We start from the raw sequence: 19,169 nt of genomic DNA on the forward strand, positions 1-19,169 counted from the left end.
AGTAGGTGGTGGGCACTTATGTCCCGGATGTGGGTAAACTCTTGGCGCGGCTCGTCACTCTCGCCGCTGCTGTTGCAACGAAAGTAATTTTCCATTCCTTTGTCTACGTGTTGTTGCAGGCATTTGAGGAGCTAGAGGAGCTGCTGGCACGCCATAACATTTGTATTGCCATTAAGGAGAAGCTCGTCAAGGATTCGGGAGTGGCTGAGGATATTGCATACGATAATATTGTGCAGAAGCTGCTCACCAAGCCGCGTGCGCGAGGTGAGTGCAATAACAACATAAACAACAAAATGCGCAACAAAATATATAATACCAATATGTAAAAAAAAATATATATAAAAAAAATTTTAAATTAAATGTCAACGCGAAAAATTCCGAAAGCTGACAGCTACTTATGCAAGAGATTTTTGTATTTATTTATTTTTTATTTTTTTTCGAACTGCGGGAGGTGCAAGCTACGGAAATTGCACAAATTAAATGACAGTTGAAAAATGCACTGATTTAAATTCACAGTATATATACCCTGTAATTGACTGTCTTCATGCATCAAGAGCTCAAGTAAAGATCTTCTCTGTAGTTTCATACTTTTCCATAAAATAACAATTAGACTATTAATTCTTCTCTCACTCATCATCGAAATTTAAGTTCTCATTAAATATTTTAATTTTCAATCAATTTACTGAGTATCTTTAAGTCCGATCAAAGTCACTTTTTCGTATTGCTTTCTCGATGCTCAAATTTTTCTACTGTTTGCCATTGGCCAGCTCCAGTTTTGGCACTGCCCGTGCAGGAAATTAAAATGTTAAGTCGGACGACTTTGCAAATGGCAAAATAAACTGGCAAGGGGACGAATATTCTCAAATTGCTCAACTGGAGTTGTTTGGGTCTGTTGAGTAAATATACAGCTTTAAAACTGTTGCATACTATCGAGTCGATGGTTTTTGTAGCATTTGGCATTGAGCCAAAAAAAAAAAAAAAAATAAAAATAAATAAGTAAATTAAATCAAATAAAATGAAAGTAAAAGCTAGCCAAGTGCCAGACCAATTAAAACCAAGAAATACATGAAAATACACATGAACAAATGCAAATTGAGTTTATATTTGCTCAAATCTTGTTTTATTTGATGTTTGCTCTTTCATTTGATATTCAGTTTATTGTTGATTGATGAATAAATTTGCTTTAACGACCAACAGAGTATTTTATTCAATTGTTTTTTAGGAAATATATAAAATAATATTTAAATTAGAGCAGTAAAAAGCTTTTTGTTTATGGTTTCGCTTTAAAGGCTAACAACAATTTAAAGTTTTTATGCGGCAGCACTAAGTAAAAGAGTTAAGAGTTAATGCTCACTGTTATGGTTGCGCTCCTTCTGAATAACTTATATTTGGTGAGTGCGCTCAAACAACAAACAATAAATATAAATAAACCTTTGATAGTCTTAAATAATAAATAGTGAATGAAGTGTGATTATTGAGCTTAAATTTAAAATTCATATAAAGACTTCAGCTGAAAGGGGCTATTGTGTGTGAATGATGTGTTAAAAAGTATGCAAATTGTATATGTAGATTTACATAAATGTAAAACTTTCACAAGCTGCATAACGAATTGAAAAGATATATTCGACAGCTTTCAGAGTAAATATTCAAGCTTTTCACTCCTATTGTGATTTATTTATTAGCTGACGGTTAGTTTGGTCAAATCTATAATTAGCTCTTTACAAGTGAATCCAATAACAAATTCTCTTCATCCGTTCCAATCATGGCGACGCTGCCCGAATAGCCTCAGTAGCCACTTTCCTCTCACACAGCAAACGCGGTGGTACATCAGCAAAAGCTATCTTCGTCTCTTTCCCTATCACACCGAGTGATAGTAAGAGAGAATGGAAGCCAGCAATGAAAAGCGAGCAGCTATTACGCGAGCTCACACAAGCTGTGGCTCAGTCTTTTACTAATACTACTGCAACAGTAGATCTATATTTGTCTCTCTCACTCTCACACTCGGCGAGTATAAAAGAATAGAAGCCAGCAATCAAAGGCGCTCAGCTAAAACGCGAGCTCACACAAGCTGTTGCTCAGTCTTTTACTAATACTACTGCAACAGTAGAGCTATACTTGTCTCTCTCATTCTCACACTCAGTGAGTATAAAAGAATAGAAGCCAGCAATCAAAGGCACTCAGCTGAAACACGAGCTCACACAAGCTGTGGCTCAGGCTTTTACTAATACTACTGCAACAGTAGATCTATATTTGTCTCTTTCACTCTCATACTTGGCGAGTAGAAAAGAATAGAAGCCAGCAATGAGAAGCGCGCAGCTTAATTGCAAGCTCACTCGTATAACACAGTTACAACAACTCTTTACATGCATTCAACATCCCACTAATACTACTGCAACATAAGCAGCCAATCACGACGCAAGCGAAGAATGAAATTGTTCATCCAAATTGAATTAAGTGAATTTTTACATGATTTGCGAAAGTCTTTAAGCTAAACCTTGCTGGAAATTGTTTTGTGAATCTTTTTTAAAGGCAATGCCAAATATTTATACAAAAAGTAAAGAACCCCACAAATGTAGGCCACCTAAAGTCACATGTTTTCAGCTCCCTTTGCAGAATCAATCGCATTCACCCCAATTAAACCCAAAATGCAAATTAAGAAGCCAATATAAACAGTATCAGACCCAAATCAAAACCGCAAAAAGCGTTGTTCACAGGCAAACATTCCAGCATTTCAGTATACCATTCAAAGACAAAGGCACTTTTCTTTGATACTTAATTAAACATGCACACAGAGCGATGGATGCTGCTGTAGATGGGCTGGCACAGGACCTGCCAGGGATACATTGTGTCCTGCCTCGGCCAAAGTGTTGGCCAGAACTTATCAAAATGCAAACAATGAGCAAGAAATTCAGACAGCCACTTAACGTTTCACTCAGTCTCAGTCACTCAGCCGCTCAGTCTAAGTTTCATTTTCAGTTTCAGTCCCGGGCAGAGAAATGTCCGTTTTATTGACGCTTGACTCTCGACGGTCAGTCGGGGAGATGCTCGCCTGGCTGGCTTTGCTTTCATTGTTATGACTTTCATTGTTATGGACAGACAAACTGAGCCGGCTGCCTCACGTCTGCGGTGCCGACTGCAGTTGTCATTTCTTATCAGTAGCAGCAGCAGCTGAGCTGCCGAACATTTCCCACTTTCACGTTCACGTTCTCTCAATAACATTTCTGGCTTTGTTTCGCGCCATAATTTGGTCTCGGCCTTTTTCAGATGCCAAACTTATCGATTGGCCTTTGTGCCAAGCTGAAAGTTAAGCGAAACTTAATCAGGCGCAGCAACAACAGCAACAGCTGAACGGACTATACGACAACTGAAGAATGCTTTTGTATTGCCATCGGATTTACACTCAAGCAGCTTTATTGTTCTAAAGCCTAATAGCCCTGTGATCCAGTTTGTAATTCTGGCTACATGTGCAGGAAATGACAAAATTCCAATTTCTCATGTTTCGGCTAGAGAGTTAAGCAGCAGATTAACAGTTTGTCAAGCAAACATACAGCAGAGGATTTAATATTTAGATTGAAGCAGAGTCTGCTTGCGTTATATATTAATATGATATAGTTGTTTTTTTTTTTTTTTTTTTTTTTTTTTTTTTTTTTTTTATCGAGACCCCAAGCTGTCGTTCGCCTGAACATGTTTGTAAGCTTATTTAACATCGCTTTAGAATTTTCGTAGTAAATTTGCCTAAGCCATTGCGATAAAGAGCAAAAGCATGTAAGGGACATCGAAATCCTGCCAAATACATACGTTCACGCCCCAGTTAAAATTCACCCCCGCTGGCGCAGTTACACTAACGATTCGGCGTGTAATTTTTCAAAACCCCCGCCCCCCATTGCCACAAACACTCACACGCACACATGTGTAAAGATTCGTGCGAGTGAAAATACTATGTCAGTTTGATTAATCATCTGACGAAATGAGCGAAATACTTGAGCAGCGGCAGCACAGTGTTGGTAAATGGCGTCAAATCACAAATCACAATAAATAATGATCGGGAGCGAAACCCTTTTCGTTTTTATTTATATTTTTTGTAAGAAAAGGGGAAAAGGTTCTGCGCCCTCGTCTCGTCATTGTAGCCAGTCAATTCTTTAACGACTACTGATGGCACATTTATGTAAATCAAGCGACGCCGCACAGGAGTCAATGTTATTGGCGGCTGCAGCGCCAGCTGGCGCTCATTGGCTCAGTCGCCGCTGATTAATGATATGCGTAAGACCGCCCGAGCCGTTGGATGGTAATTATTTTTAATATGTTTCTTGGCTGTCTGTAACTGGCATTTGATTAATATTTGCAAATCAAAGGAAGTTTTCAATACTTCAAATAAATAAAAAAGTGAAAAAAAAAATTAATTAAAACGACTAGAGTATGCGCTGTAATTATAGCCAGTAGTCTATTAAAATTAAATATTAAATTAAAATCACTAATTATAAATATATTTTAAAAGAGTTTTAATAATTTTTTTTAGTAATAGTAATATTAATAAAACAGCAATATTAAGCAAAAATATAATAATAATAACAATAATAATAATACAGTATTATAAAAAAAATATATATATATATAAAAATTAATTATAATCATAAATAATCATAATCGTCATACCTTTTAAGCTCACTTTCTAAGTACAGGGTACACAAATCAAATTCAATGACTTTTTTATGATAAAAGCGTACCACAGGGCGTATGATTGACGGAGTTTGTGCTGCCATTTGAAATTTGATTGAAAAATTATTTTATGCTTTTTTTGGCCGAAATATTTGTCATGTTAAATGTCAAAAAGTTTCGGCAATAAAATCGCTGCTAGGGCAGGAAATGGAAATGCGTTAACTTGCAAATAAAATAGAAATAAAATTAAATGAAATCGAATTGAATTGGAATTCACAGATTCGTATTTTTTACATTCTCGCTAGATTTTCCATTTTACGATGAGAATTTATTTCACTTGATAGGAGATTTTGTTAGTTGAACTATGTTTAGTTTTGGACTAAACCAGCAAATGTAATGGCATTTATCACAAATCGTTTTTGAATATAGGAGAAAGCATTATTTTTGTTGGTTTTTTATAATATATTGAGCAAATATTTTATGTTCAATTTGGTCATTTTAATATATACATTATTATAGATAAATTCGAGTAATTTTTCGGCAGCTACTGAAAAAGTATTTTGAGTATGAATTTCTTTATTTAAATAAATATGCTTTGGAATTATTTCCATGGCATTATTTTAATCATGTTTTCATTGGGCAAAAGTTTGAACTCATATAATTTATAGAGAAATTATTTTTCTGGTAGATTAATCACGAAATAGAAAACATATTCATATAATTCACAGAAATATAAATGCTCTTAATTTATGTCTTCTAGCGAATTTATGACAGAAGCTGTCTGTCTGTTATATACATTTTAACAAAACCATTATACCCTGATTTTCCATTTTCAATGAGTTCAAGGTATAAAAAGATTGAAATAAATAAACATATTCATATTTATAATATTCGCTGAATTTCCTCATTTTAGCCAGAAGCTGTTAAATAAATAGTAAATATAGTGCCAAGTTCATGGCTCTCTCATAGAGAGAAAATATTTGCAGTTGCTATGATGACTAAAGAGTTTTATCCCCTTTTTCAGAAAATTTTTATTACTTGACTAAAATTAAGTGTATGCTTTTTATTTGGTTAAAAGGGAAGATAAAGATAAACAAATTTAGGTGCTTGAATTTTCGATGTACAAAATTTAAAACTTTACTCTGCATATATGCTCGAACTCTGGTCGAGAGCTCTTAAAAATGAATGAGTAATGTATGAACATGAAAATGCAATTTGCAATTCATTTACAATGAAAAGGCACGTTGCAAAATAAATTAAAATATGCAGCAAATTATAGGGAATTGGCTAAGGAGGGAAACCGAAGAGCAGACTGGCTCCCTGGCTGGTTGGATTGCAGCATGTTAATTCGTTTGCCTTATATTTAATGCAATTAAAATGAATTCTTGATCATTTTCTCTCTCTTCCTCTCTCTCTCTCTCTCTCTCTCTCTCTCTCTCTCTCTGTCTCCCTGTTTATCTGGCTGCGGCAATTTGGCAAATTGAAAATCGACCACGGCAGGCGCCATTATTTTCGGCTCGGACCAGGAAGTGAGGCAAGTGATGCGCGCGGTGAGGCGTGCGAATGCAACAGGCGCCTTCTCCTGGATTGGCTCCGATGGATGGAGTGCACGAAATCTCGTCTCGGATGACTATGAGCCAGAGGCAAGTAGATAAATACAAATAAAAAATGTAAAAGACAAAAAAAAAAAAAAAAAAAAAAAAAATACGCAGCTTAGACTAAATGGGCGATGCCAGAGCGGAAATTATGAGCGTAAATGTGCGGGAAAGTGTGATTAATGAGCCGTTCGGCGAGTTGCTGATGTGCCACGCCCAGCAGCTGAGTGATGTGGGGGCTGATGGTGCTACGACATGACACCGACTACAAATTTATAAATGATGCTAACTGTCGAAAGGGCCAACCAGACAAAATGTTGCTACTCTATGATGAATTATGGTTTAATTGAAATAAATTGTGTGTGTGGGTGTCTCTCTGTCTATGTGTGCGTTGCATATGCCTGACGAAGGGCGTGGCTATGCTAAATTAATTTGGCACCCAAAGCACCACAGCCCCACAGTGCCACGTCGAGTGGTTTCCATACAAAGCTGAACTCAAATTAATTACGCATACGCGACGTGAGCCCGAAAGTTATCTATTCTCTATTCTTTTTCTCTACATTTTTTCATCGGTTAGGTGGAGGGCACATTGTCCGTGCAGCCGCAGGCTAATCCCGTGCGCGGATTCGAGGAATATTTTCTCAACCTGACCGTGGAGAATAACCAGCGCAATCCCTGGTTCGTCGGTACGCAAAAATTCCATTTGTCCACGCTGCCTTTGTGCGCGGCCTGGAGAGATTTTTTTTTTTAAATTAACCGAGCTGCCATTGCAGAGTTCTGGGAGGACCACTTCCAATGCCGCTACCCGGGCAGCACCAGCACACCCTACAACAACTACACGCGCACCTGCACCACCAAGGAGCGTCTCTCACGGCAGAATACCGACTTTGAGGATCAGTTGCAGTTCGTTAGCGATGCGGTAATGGCATTTGCCTATGCCTTGAGGTAAGCTATATGCACACCACTCAACACACACAGAGTGCCTGCCATAGACAGCTCAATCTACTCAATCCACACACAGGGATATGCATCGTGACTTGTGCGGCGGTCGGCCCTCGCTCTGCGATGCCATGAAGCCAACGAAGGGCGCGGATTTGCTCAAATATTTGCGTAAAGTCCAATTCAAAGGTAAGCTAATTAATCGGAATGTCGTAAAAAGGTGATTGAAGAGCGAGAGAGAGAGAGAGAGAGAGAGAGAGAGAGAGAGAGAGAGAGAGAGAAATTAAACTTGGCTTAGATTTAGATATTATGAGGATTGCATAATATATTTAGTAAAGTCTGTGAGGCAGGTGCTCAGGCTGTTGATATAAGTTTAATCGTAGAAAATTAGCTCATTAATTCGTAAGAATTCCATACATGTTGGGCCTCTTCTTAATTCGTAGTTATATGCCCATAAATTAATATTTGGTTTTGCAATGTCTTGCAATTCGCAATGTAAAGCGAAATTAAACTAAACGAAATAAAACTAAACTGAAACTAGCTATTGCTTACAGATAAATTGCCCTTATGCCGCTATACATACCGAATTGTGTGGTTTTCTCTCAGTGGCTTAATTTGATAATATGTATCATAATCATAATTTCAGCCATTAATAATGGAATAAAATATACCTGAACACTCTAAAGCAATTAAATTAAAAATTTAAAAAATTAAATAAATTAAAAAATAGTAATAATTCTTATTATTAATAATAAGAGTAAAGATAATTATTTTTTTTTTCTTTAATTATTTTTAATTACTATTATTATATATTTTTTAAATTATTATTAAAAAACTCTTAAAATGTAAAACTTGACAATATATAAAAGCATATAATTAAAAAAAAAAAAAATTGCTTATCCATTGACACCCCTCGTTATCGGAATTCGTCTATATTTCAAAAGTAATGCAAATCGAATATTAAGGTTAATATAATCATTATTTGTTATATGTTTTGACATTTTTCATTACTTTATAAAATACTCTATATGAAATTATTCTATAAATAAGCCAGATGGAATTGCAAACGTGCTAAATTTATAGCTATAGATTATCTAAAAATTATATAGGCTAGGCTACGTTCAAAGAAGCCAAATCTAGCCAGAAATAGGCTACACCAGCAACACTGCTGCTCATAGTTAAATCTTAGTTCCGACTGTCATTCGCAAATGCTTTTAACAGATGTCTATATTTATTTATAAGAGACTGTGGGAAAATTTAGGCCACACGTCGATTCGAATAGAGTTGCAGCTTGATATGACCAGCAGCATAATTTTAGCTGGTTAAATAATTAACGAAAGTTTGAAGTTAGATAACTGTTGACTGTGTTTCACTGTGTTTGACTGTGTTTCACTGGGTGAATGCGTTGTCGTTGTCGCAAGTGTTGCGCAAATAATTTAAGTGGTTATATCGCAGGCCGCTAGCCTTGCGTCACAGTCATAGTCTTAGTCTCAGCCGCCAGGGCGCTTTGGTCGGGCTTTCGAGTGGAAAATTGACTTGCTTGTCATCGTCATTGAACTCAATTTGAAATTCAATAAATTATACAAGAAAGCCGAGACCAGGCCAAGCCCAGACCACGACCAGGCCACACCAGGCACCATGTCAGCCAGCCAGCCAGCCAGCTCGTCGTCGACTGACGCAAAACGCGCAAATTGTCAATTTTCTGATAAGAAGCAGCAGCCTTGGGTCTCTGTAACTGCGGCTGAATGTGCTCCTGGTTCTGGTTCTCGTTCTGGTTCTGGTTTTGGCTCTGTTGCTCAGGGCGTCAAGCCGTAAACACATTTAACCCCAAAGCATTTATTTGTGTGTGTGCAGGCCTCAGCGGCGATGATTTTCGCTTTGACGGCAACGGCGACGGTCCAGCTCGCTATAACATCATCCACTTCAAGCAGTCGGTGGCGGGTCAGTATCGCTGGGTCAAGGTGGGCGAGTACTACGAGGGCGAGCTGCGCCTGAATATGTCCGGTAAGTGCTATACACTCACTCAACAGGTGCAAAACACAATGACACACATACATATTCATTCTTTTGTTTGACCAATTGCAGAAGTAAAATTCAAGCTGCAGCATCCGAAACCACCGGAATCCGTTTGCAGTCTGCCCTGCGAACGGGGCCAGGCCAAGAGATATGTCGAGGGCGAGAGCTGCTGCTGGCACTGCTTCAACTGCACGACCTATCAAGTAAGTGAGACTTCCGCATCCATTTCACCCACACAGTAACTACAACTACAACAACAGCTGCAAATAGTCGTTGTCGAGAGCAATGCAATGCTCACTCAATGGCATTCAGCTGGTCGCTTGATTTAAGCTTAAGTGGAAACTGGGGACCGACGCCGCAAATTGACGCAAAATTCGTAATTTATTTGCAAGGCTTTTGTCCTGATTGAAATGTAATGTAGTGAATTATTGTGAGAACTAGTGAATGGCGGCGCTGTCGTCCTCAATGTCCACCAACTGACAATAAAGAGCACAAGCTGCAGCAGCCTGACTGCGCACCATGAGCATTAAATTCAATTGCAAAATGAACTGCATTCGCTTAAAGCGAACTCAAGAGCATTTTATGGCAATGCACGGAGATGCTTTACTTTAAGCACTTCAAATACTCTCAGTTGTTCAAAGCTAAGAGAAAAAGTTATGGTGCCCCACTTTAATGGAATGAAGACGGAATTAACTCTTGCTCCACTTGGTTGATATGCTATGATCTATTCAGATTTAGGCCGAGATATTTACCTCGGGGTTTTTTTCAGATTTATTGACAATGTAAAGCAAAAATATTATATTTCATTTATATATAATACGGTAATAAATAAAAAAAAATTCGCAATTTAATGGAAAAATTTATCTTTATTAAATTTTATTATTATTTTATTAAATTTATTTTATTTTACTTAACATTATGATAATATGATTATGAAATTTGATATATATTTATTTTTAGGCAGAAAAACAACAAACAAAAAAATGTTTTTGATTATATATTCTGTTATTTATTTTAATTTTTTATTATTATTATTATTATTATTTTATTTTATTTTTTTTTTTTTATATGAAAAGTGAAATACCTTATAGAATAATAAAAGAAAATCGCAGAATAACTCACTAAAAATAAAAAATTAAATTTTTTTAAATGGAAAAGTAAATTATAAATGAAATAAGACGCGTTAATTATTTATTTATTTTATTTATTTTATTTTTTATTTTTTTTTTAAATAAAAATAATATAAAATAAAATTAATTATTATATAATTTTTCTAAATTTATTATTATTATTATTATTTTTTTTTTTTTTTTCAAAATATAAAATATATTAATTTTGTAATTGTTAACTCATAAATTATTATTATTGTTATGCAGTAGTATTCTATTTATTTTTTATTGTTTAATTATTTATCTATTTATCTATTATAAAAAAGTTTCTTGCCCTGTTAATTTTTTTATTTATTTATTTTTATTTTTTTTTTTTCTATTTAACATATTCTCAAATATTTTTTCAATTAAGAGCTTCAAGTTATTTTTTGTATACCTTTTTGTGTTTATGAAAATTATTATATATTGGCTAGCTGCCTACCTACCTACCTACCTTTCATATCCATTTCCACAGCTCTCATTCTCTAGGATATCTCCGCGCCATCCATGTACAGCAATGACGCAATTTTACTTTGTTTCATTTATGTAAAATGCATTTAAGCACTTAAGCTACTTATAACAATCGTTCATTACTTTGTACTTTTGGCTCAATTTAAGTCTCTTTAAGTTGCCCACTGAAACAATTTCGGAACTTGCTCTCTGATTATATATACATATTTAATTTGTGAAATTTTTTTTTTTTTTTTTTTTGTCAGATTCGCCATCCCGATGACGAAACGCAGTGTGTGCTCTGCAAAATGGGCACGCTACCCGATACGCACAAGGAGTATTGCCGACCCATTCCGGAGGTCTATTTGCGACCCGAGTCCGCTTGGGCCATTGGCGCCATGGCCTTCAGTGCGACTGGCATATTGATAACGCTTTTTGTGGTGGGCGTGTTTGTCAGGTGAGTCGTAGGCGAGGCGTAGGTGTGTGTACATGCGTATATATGTATGTATGTATACATGCAGCTGTAGCTGTTACTCCACATCTTTTTATATGTGGCAATTAAAAAGTTTTATGTCTTCAATCCAGTTGCAACAGCAAAAGTCATTTTAATTGCCGTTGGCATATACATATATAAAATACATATACATACATACATATATACATATACATATACATAAATATGTTGTGTATAACTATTATAACTTTGTTTTGCTCTCTTGCTGCTGCCTCACCTCGCCCCGCCCCCACCCCCTCAGGCACAACGACACGCCCATTGTGCGCGCCTCGGGTCGTGAGCTGAGCTACATTCTTCTGGCTGGCATATTTATGTGCTACGGCGTAACCTTTGCCCTCGTCCTCAAGCCAACCAACATTGTCTGCGCCATTCAACGGTAAGTGTGTGTCGTTGTGTATGTGTATGTGTGTGTGTGTGTACCAGCTTCGTCTGTTTTACAACGCTTGCTTGCAGGTTCGCAGTGGGCTTCTGCTTCACGGTCGTCTATGCCGCATTGCTGACCAAAACGAATCGCATAGCACGCATCTTCAAGGCTGGCAAACAGTCGGCCAAACGGCCCTCGTTCATTAGCCCCAAATCGCAGCTGGTGATTTGCACGTGTTTCATCAGCGTCCAGGTGAGTGCAGGAGGCGTAATGCTTGCTAACGCTAGCTGCTCTACTGATGCGACTCGTTTGCCACTGCAGATACTCATTAATGGTGTTTGGATGGTAATTGCCCCGTCTCATGCCATACATCATTATCCGGTGCGCGAGGATAATCTGCTGGTGTGCGACTCGTACATCGACGCCTCCTATATGATTGCGTTCTCCTATCCCATCGTCCTGATTGTGGTCTGCACTGTCTATGCGGTGCTCACCCGCAAGATACCCGAGGCATTCAACGAATCAAAGCATATCGGTGAGTAATAATACTTATTTTTAATGCACACCTGCCTGTAAATGGCTCTTAAATTTTGGTACAATCTTAAAGTTGATATTAAATATTTGTGTAAACTTTTATCTACTTTATTGTGGCTCCTTATTGTCTGTCTAGTGTTCATTATTAATGGCAGCGGATGCTGCTACAAGCCGCGATTAAATTATAATAGTCCTTGCCCTTAATGCCTATTCAATCTGCTAATTCGTTCCAGGCTTCACCATGTACACCACCTGCGTCATTTGGCTGGCCTTTGTGCCGCTCTACTTCGGCACCGCCAACCACGTGCCGCTCCGCATAACGAGCATGTCAGTGACCATTAGCCTGTCTGCCAGCGTGACGATTGCGTGTCTGTTCTCGCCCAAGGTAAGAGTTGGGGACGCCCGCGGGCGGCCATGGGGGAGGGGCCCAGCATAGGGCAGACTATTAACAATTTATTCGACGTCTGCGACGTCTGCAAATGCGCGAATTGATTACGAATCTCCAACATCGTTAATTGCCCTTGTTTCCCCATTAATTATTGAGGCGATATCAGGCTGCCTTACAGCTACACTACTCTTTAAGACTCCTTATCAAACTGACCAAAATGAAATAAATATTCATTAGACAAGTGTATGTATGTATGTGTGATGTAAATTATCTAAATAAATGAGTAAATAAATAAAACAATTTTAGATATTTAGGTATAAGAAATTGGGGAATTATTCACTTATATCTGATTTAAAATAGTTAATAAATTTCACACTCGTATGAAAACCATTTTTATTTATATTTCATAATTTAAAATAAATATTCAACTTATTATATTCATGTGAATCAAAATATGAATATATATAGAAATAATACATAAATATTTATTAAAATTTGATTTGAAATTGTTCCAAAAATTCAGAATGATTTAAGGTTAAATTTAATTTATATTTCTTTTAAACTATAAGTCCTCCAATAACAATATAAATTTTAAATCATATTTTCTTATATATTTTGAATAATTCTACAATTCATTATTTTCAAAAAATAAAACAAACAAAAAAACATAAGAAAAAATAGAGAAATGTTGAATGGAATATGCTGTCAGATTCTTCTAAATTTTCATTTGTATTTAGAAACAATTTTAAATCATATTTCTGTCACTGATTTCCCAATTTCATATACATATTTAAAAATATAAAATAAAGGAAATATATCAAGCATAACCATAAAGATGTCAATAAATAATAAATATCTAAAAAAAAAAAAAATATTGATAAGTACATCATAATAAATAATATTAAATATATATAGCAAATAATAAATATTAAAAATAAAAAATATATATATAGTATAAAAATTAATAATATAATAATAATAATAATTCGTATTTTATATATATATTATATATCTTTAATATATATACAATATATATAATACGAATAAGTACGATTCAAGATAAAAGACTTTGCATTGTGTGAATACTTTTGGCTTACACTGTCCATTCGCTGCTAGAGCTCCGTGGCTGCTTTACGTCGTGCAGTCAGCTGCCCCATGTTGTTGCATTATTGAAGCGTACAGTCGGGACAGACATTAAGTAGTCTTAAATGTCAACAAGCAAAAGTGCAAGCAATGAACTCTGATCCCTGCCTCGGTGCATGGCCATAACGTTTTTAATAATGCTTCATTATTAGCCATTAGGTTGAGGCAAACTGCAAGTCAAGCTTAATATCTTGAGCAATTTATGGCAGGGATTAGGTTGGAGCACTGTGGGGGTGGCAGCCACCTCCCTCCAGCCATTGGCCTTACTTGGCTGCAGTGCGCACATAAAACTTCTCCAACAACTTACTTTGGCCAGTTTCCGAATTTACAACTTATACTTGGCTCAGCGACGCAATGCGTTAAAATTGTAACATTAAATTGACATCTTAAAGTTTGACATGAAATGCAAAATAAACCTGAAACTTTTGGAAAACATCTACCACATTTTAGTTATTTTCTCCTGCTGACCTTGTGCAATAAATTTGGTTTTAGAGTTCTTTATAAACAATTTGTTTGGCAGAGCAGTCGAGTCGCATATGCAGATGCAAGAAAGCAGCTGCCAAGTTGCACATGGCTTAACCTGAACTTGAGTTAGTTCTCCAGCAATTACTCATATTTATTTGGATATTTGAAAGTATTTTGCCAACGAAGCAGCAGTTGCAGCTATTGAGGTCTGCAGCTGCCAGCTGCTTGGGCTAAAAGCGCAAATAAATAGACTACTTTAAGCCGCACAAGCATGTAGATTATCAGCATAAAGGAGACGTTGTAACAGCTCCTTTGGTCGCAGCCAGTTATCACAAAATGTTTTCGTCGTACAATGGCAATAAATACTAAGCGCAGTTGCTCTTATTAGCCAACCAAATGGCAGCTCGGCCTGGCTAGAGCCGCAGTGCTATCAGATGTCGCATAATGCACACTTTGCTCCAGACATACACTTAGACCCACACACACGCACACACACACTCACGCGCACACATTCACGCGCAGGTAACTGCCATAAACACCTCAAGCCATAAAAATGCAATTTAGTATTTGCTGTTTTGCCAACTACTACAATGGGCGGGCGAGCAACAACAACTAACAACTGGGATCACTGAACTAAGGAAACAAACTAGATCCGAACCCACGTCTAACTGCTTGCTCCCCAAGGGGGCGTGGCCCAGCCCGACACTAGTAAGCAACTTCCGAACACCGTTCGGCAGCGAGCCGTAGTGGCTGGCTTATATACGTATTTCTTTGCACAGGTGCCGTGTCCGGCTGGGCGTCTTCCTGTGCCGAGTTCCGTTGTTTGTTTGCAGAGGTAAAAAGAAAACCCAAACAACAACAGCACAACAACAGCAACAACAACAATAATAAACGGCAGCAAATGGCAGGCAAACAATGTCACGCCAAGGCGGAAACGACAGCGCGTTACGTAACGCAAGAGCTCAACGTTACGTTACGCATAACCGAATGCGAGCGAGCGAATGGTCGACCCTCGCCTCAGCGAGTCTGTGGCCTTTGTTAATAATTACCGCAGCCGCTACTGTACGGCATATTACTAATGGCATTGGGCGTATCGTCGCTGATACTCAAAATAGAGACAATACAATACGGGGCGTATGATTAATGAGTGGCCCAGCTAGGTAGTATGTGGGCGGATTATATACTCATTCACGGGAATGATTCGAGTATTTTTGGTTATTCACAATGTACATTTAGCTGAAGTTTTCGTTAAGGGGACAATCTTGCAAATAGAGACTTTAAATTTGGAATTTATTTATTTCACTCTTTTTAATATTAAAATACAATATTACAATTTATTTATTACTATTTATTTATTTATTTTATTTTATTCATATTTTTTCTTGAATATTTTTATGATTATATTTTATACATATTTTTTTGTGCCCTCTGTCAAGATTTGTCTGATTTGCCTACTAGGAACGTAGCAAATCGAAAAATATTTGCAGAAAATAATCTTTATGTATATTTTATATAAAAGATAAAAATATTTAAGGTCGTATGAATGAATTGCTCTTGGTCTGCATTAGCGATGACCTAAGAAGGAAATTAGCGCCTCTTTGGAGGCGTGCCTTTTTAATAAATACACAGTTACTACTCCGGCACACTCTCTCTCTCTCTCTATGCACTAAAAACAAGCCTAAAATAATATAGCCACACTCATTAGAAGGAGAAAAATCGTATCGTACTCTATCTATCTGTATATATATTGTTATTTAAAGAAATTTTGCTACATTTTTGCCACTTATGTTACTAAAAATATTTATAATAAAATATATACTTAGTAATGGCAAAAAAAAGTATTAATCGATTTTTGAATCATATTATCAATTTATTTAAGCTACGCGATTAATTTCAATAAATCGACGGATAATAAACTATCAATCATTAATCAAATTATAATTATTATTGCTCTTATTATTTTATTATATTGTATTGCAAGCAAATTGATTAAATCTCAAAAAATATATGCTATTATTTATTTATAAAGTCTATAAGACATAAGAAATAGTCAATAGATATAAGAATGGTCAATATTTTGTGCTTTTCCGAAGTAGTGGCTTCAGTCTTATGTTCTAGGAATGAACGCTTAATCGCAACCATTTACAACACAATTAAATCGCTAATGGAAGCAAATTAATCGATTATTGTGTATGATATAATTAATCGTGCCATCACTATATAATATACCTTCTTTAAAAAATAATCGATTGTTGTCTGTAATATTATGAATCGTGTCATCACTATAAAATATACTCATTTTTGGGTCCTCAGTAGGCTCTGACTGTACTTGTTTAGAATGGGTTTCGGCTTAGAATTTTTCAATCGTAGTTGGCTTAGCTCAGCTACTCTCTCCCCCTATAAATAGAGCTCCCACTTCCTAGTTCCCTCAGTTCACAGCATACAGTCATGCACAACAAATCAATCACACATTAAACACAAAAGTTTCTTTTATTTATTTTTTTTTTTTTTTTTCTTTTAAAATATTTTCAAATTATTTTTTTTTTGTTTTTTTGTTTTTTGTTTTTAAATGTTTGCCCTATAGTCTCGCTACAACTTCGCGATCTCTGTAACGTGCCTGATTCGCGATGTCCCGGTCTAGATTTCGTTCTTTCTGATCAAATATCCAAATTTGGCTATTCCATCTGCCAACCTCATTAAGCGAAATTCCTAACTCTAAAGTGCTATTCCCTTGCCCGTTCAACCATCCTGTCCTGAACTGACCTCTCCGGCTACCTGACCAGTCTAAACATCTACCAACCTGACGCATTTAAAAATCTAACAACCTGACGAATCTCTACACCGCGCTCTGTCTCTTAAAGCTCTACATAATTCTGATTCGACCGGAGCGAAATGTGCGCCAGAGCATGATGCCGCCGCGATATGGCAACATGCACCGCACAGCCGGCACTGGGCCATCCTCGATGATGGCTGCGGCAGTCGTGACGGCGGCCACCTGTGCGCAGGAGGAGAAGATACAGAAACATATCACGCCCACGGAGACAGGTGAGTAAGCTCTAAGGCTGACGCAGCCATTGCACACACACACACTTGCACGCATGCACACACACACATACAAACATCTCTTTGGCAATCTGTATTGCAGAGCACTCGATTAAGGCCAAGAAGCTGTGCGAAATGGCCACACAAACAATCGCCTTGTCTAGCATATTTGCATCCTTGGACTGCAATGCCTACAATCAAATACCGTATGCGGATCAATATGTGCCAACAAATACGGACACGCCCACTGCCAATGGCAATGACCATGGCAATGGGAATATCAATGGCATTAATGCAAGCGACGAGCAAGTCGTGGCCAACAACAACAAAATCAATCAGCAACAGCACGGCCAGCCGAATGCAATTGTTGCCAACACTGGTCCAGTGGCGACAGCAATTGCGACGGCAACAGCAACGGCAATAACAACAACTGCAGCAGCGACGGCAGCAGCAGAATCACCAGCAATACCAGCAGCAGCAATGACAGCAACAGCAACAATTGCTATGGGCGCCTCGGATGCGACAGCCACAATGGAAGCTGCGTCCAATGGCAGTAGACGAGCGCCCGTGCTGCAGACCAACTTATAGCTAAACGCACAGCAATTGCAACAGCAACTGCTAAAGGAGCAGCAGCGCCAACAGCAGCAGCAGCAACAGCCGCAGCAGCAGCCGGATCAGCCGCAACTGGCGACCAGTGAAAGCAGCGATGTTGCTAGCATTGGCAGCGGCAGCGGAAGTGCCACAACCACGATTGGAAACGCAAACAGCAAGAAACGTGCTGCGATCCCAGTATAGACACTTGAACGTGATGATACCGTTAGACGAGTACAAGCGTAACAGATTTTTGAAAAATAAGATCAACAAATTATGAATACAAATTGAAAAATAAGATCAACAAATTATGAATACAAAATGGAAAATAAGATCAAGAACAAATAAGCGAACACAAATGAAGCGAGATGTGGAAGGTATAAATACAAAAGAAACTAGATCTAAAAGGTCTGAATACAAATGAAACAACAAACGTGCAGAAGGTATAATAATATGAATGCAACTCGAGTATGTATGTGGAAGGTATACATATAATAATATTAATAATGATAATACTGATGTAATGCAAGATGCGCACATACTGTGCTCTCAAGACAGGGAAATTAATTGTTGCGTTAATATGTTCAATGAATGTTCACTAGTTAATTTTTTCGGGCGTTAAATGTAAAAAAAAATATAAAATATGAAGCGCTTATATTTTTGGTTCTATTTATTTGCTGTCAAAGCAATTGTGTTAGAAATATTTATTTACTTTTATTTTATAGCAGCTCTAAATAGAAAGAATTTAAAATAATGCATAATTTTAATATACATTTTTTACTTTAAAAAATATATACTGCTTTTAAAGCATGCATATATTACGTCACGGATGCACATCAAATATGGAAATATTTGGCTCAAGTCTAGGTTTTCTAGTTTTTTTTTTTTTTTTTTTTTTTTTTTTTTTTTTTTTTTGTCTAGTATTTAGCTATGCCCCTAAATTCTTGTTATAATTTTTCATATTATTTTAATTAACATATTTTATGATTTTAATAAACAAAAAATTACATGCAAAATAGAATTTATTTTAAGTTTATTTTTTTTATTTTTTAGAAAATACGTTAAAATAAAAATGTTTAGAGAATTTAAATTGAATTTTATAATATATCATCAAACCGATTTCCATTTTTTTTTCCTAGATTTTCCGATTCCAATTTTAACAATGTGATTTATTCTAAATAATTTTTCATTCTATGTTCAAATTACTTTATTATTTCATTATAATAATAATACAAAATAATATATATTATTCTAAGTCAACCTCCCTGCCTTCTCATTTTCGCCACTTGAAGCAAGTATTGTAAAAAATCTATAGTTCATAAAC

General features: G+C 36.5%; 1 protein-coding gene across 7 annotated transcripts in view; it reads left to right on the forward strand.

Moving 5' to 3' along the window:
- mtt (mangetout) overlaps positions 1 to 18,498 on the forward strand; it is a 151,754-nt gene extending 133,256 nt beyond the window's left edge. For 3 of the 7 annotated variants that reach the window (XM_089472198.1, XM_089472196.1, XM_089472197.1), the window contains 12 exons: positions 120 to 264; positions 6,157 to 6,299; positions 6,829 to 6,937; positions 7,025 to 7,196; positions 7,273 to 7,379; positions 9,045 to 9,194; positions 9,276 to 9,409; positions 11,071 to 11,261; positions 11,560 to 11,694; positions 11,772 to 11,934; positions 12,004 to 12,217; positions 12,450 to 12,805. In XM_089472198.1, coding sequence (XP_089328324.1) covers positions 120 to 264; positions 6,157 to 6,299; positions 6,829 to 6,937; positions 7,025 to 7,196; positions 7,273 to 7,379; positions 9,045 to 9,194; positions 9,276 to 9,409; positions 11,071 to 11,261; positions 11,560 to 11,694; positions 11,772 to 11,934; positions 12,004 to 12,217; positions 12,450 to 12,652 — 1,866 coding nt within the window. In that variant the 3' untranslated portion in view covers positions 12,653 to 12,805. Of the gene's footprint in view, positions 1 to 119; positions 265 to 6,156; positions 6,300 to 6,828; positions 6,938 to 7,024; positions 7,197 to 7,272; positions 7,380 to 9,044; positions 9,195 to 9,275; positions 9,410 to 11,070; positions 11,262 to 11,559; positions 11,695 to 11,771; positions 12,218 to 12,449; positions 12,993 to 17,073; positions 17,258 to 17,357 lie in introns of those variants that run through there. The other 4 variants (XM_089472199.1, XM_089472200.1, XM_089472202.1 and 1 more) reach the window with 3 other exon arrangements.
- Positions 18,499 to 19,169: the final 671 nt, after the last annotated feature.

Source organism: Drosophila arizonae, chromosome 5, assembly GCF_054131065.1.
Source record: "Drosophila arizonae isolate 15081-1271.41 chromosome 5, UAZ_ARI_1.0, whole genome shotgun sequence".
Classification (NCBI taxonomy): Eukaryota; Metazoa; Arthropoda; class Insecta; order Diptera; family Drosophilidae; genus Drosophila; species Drosophila arizonae.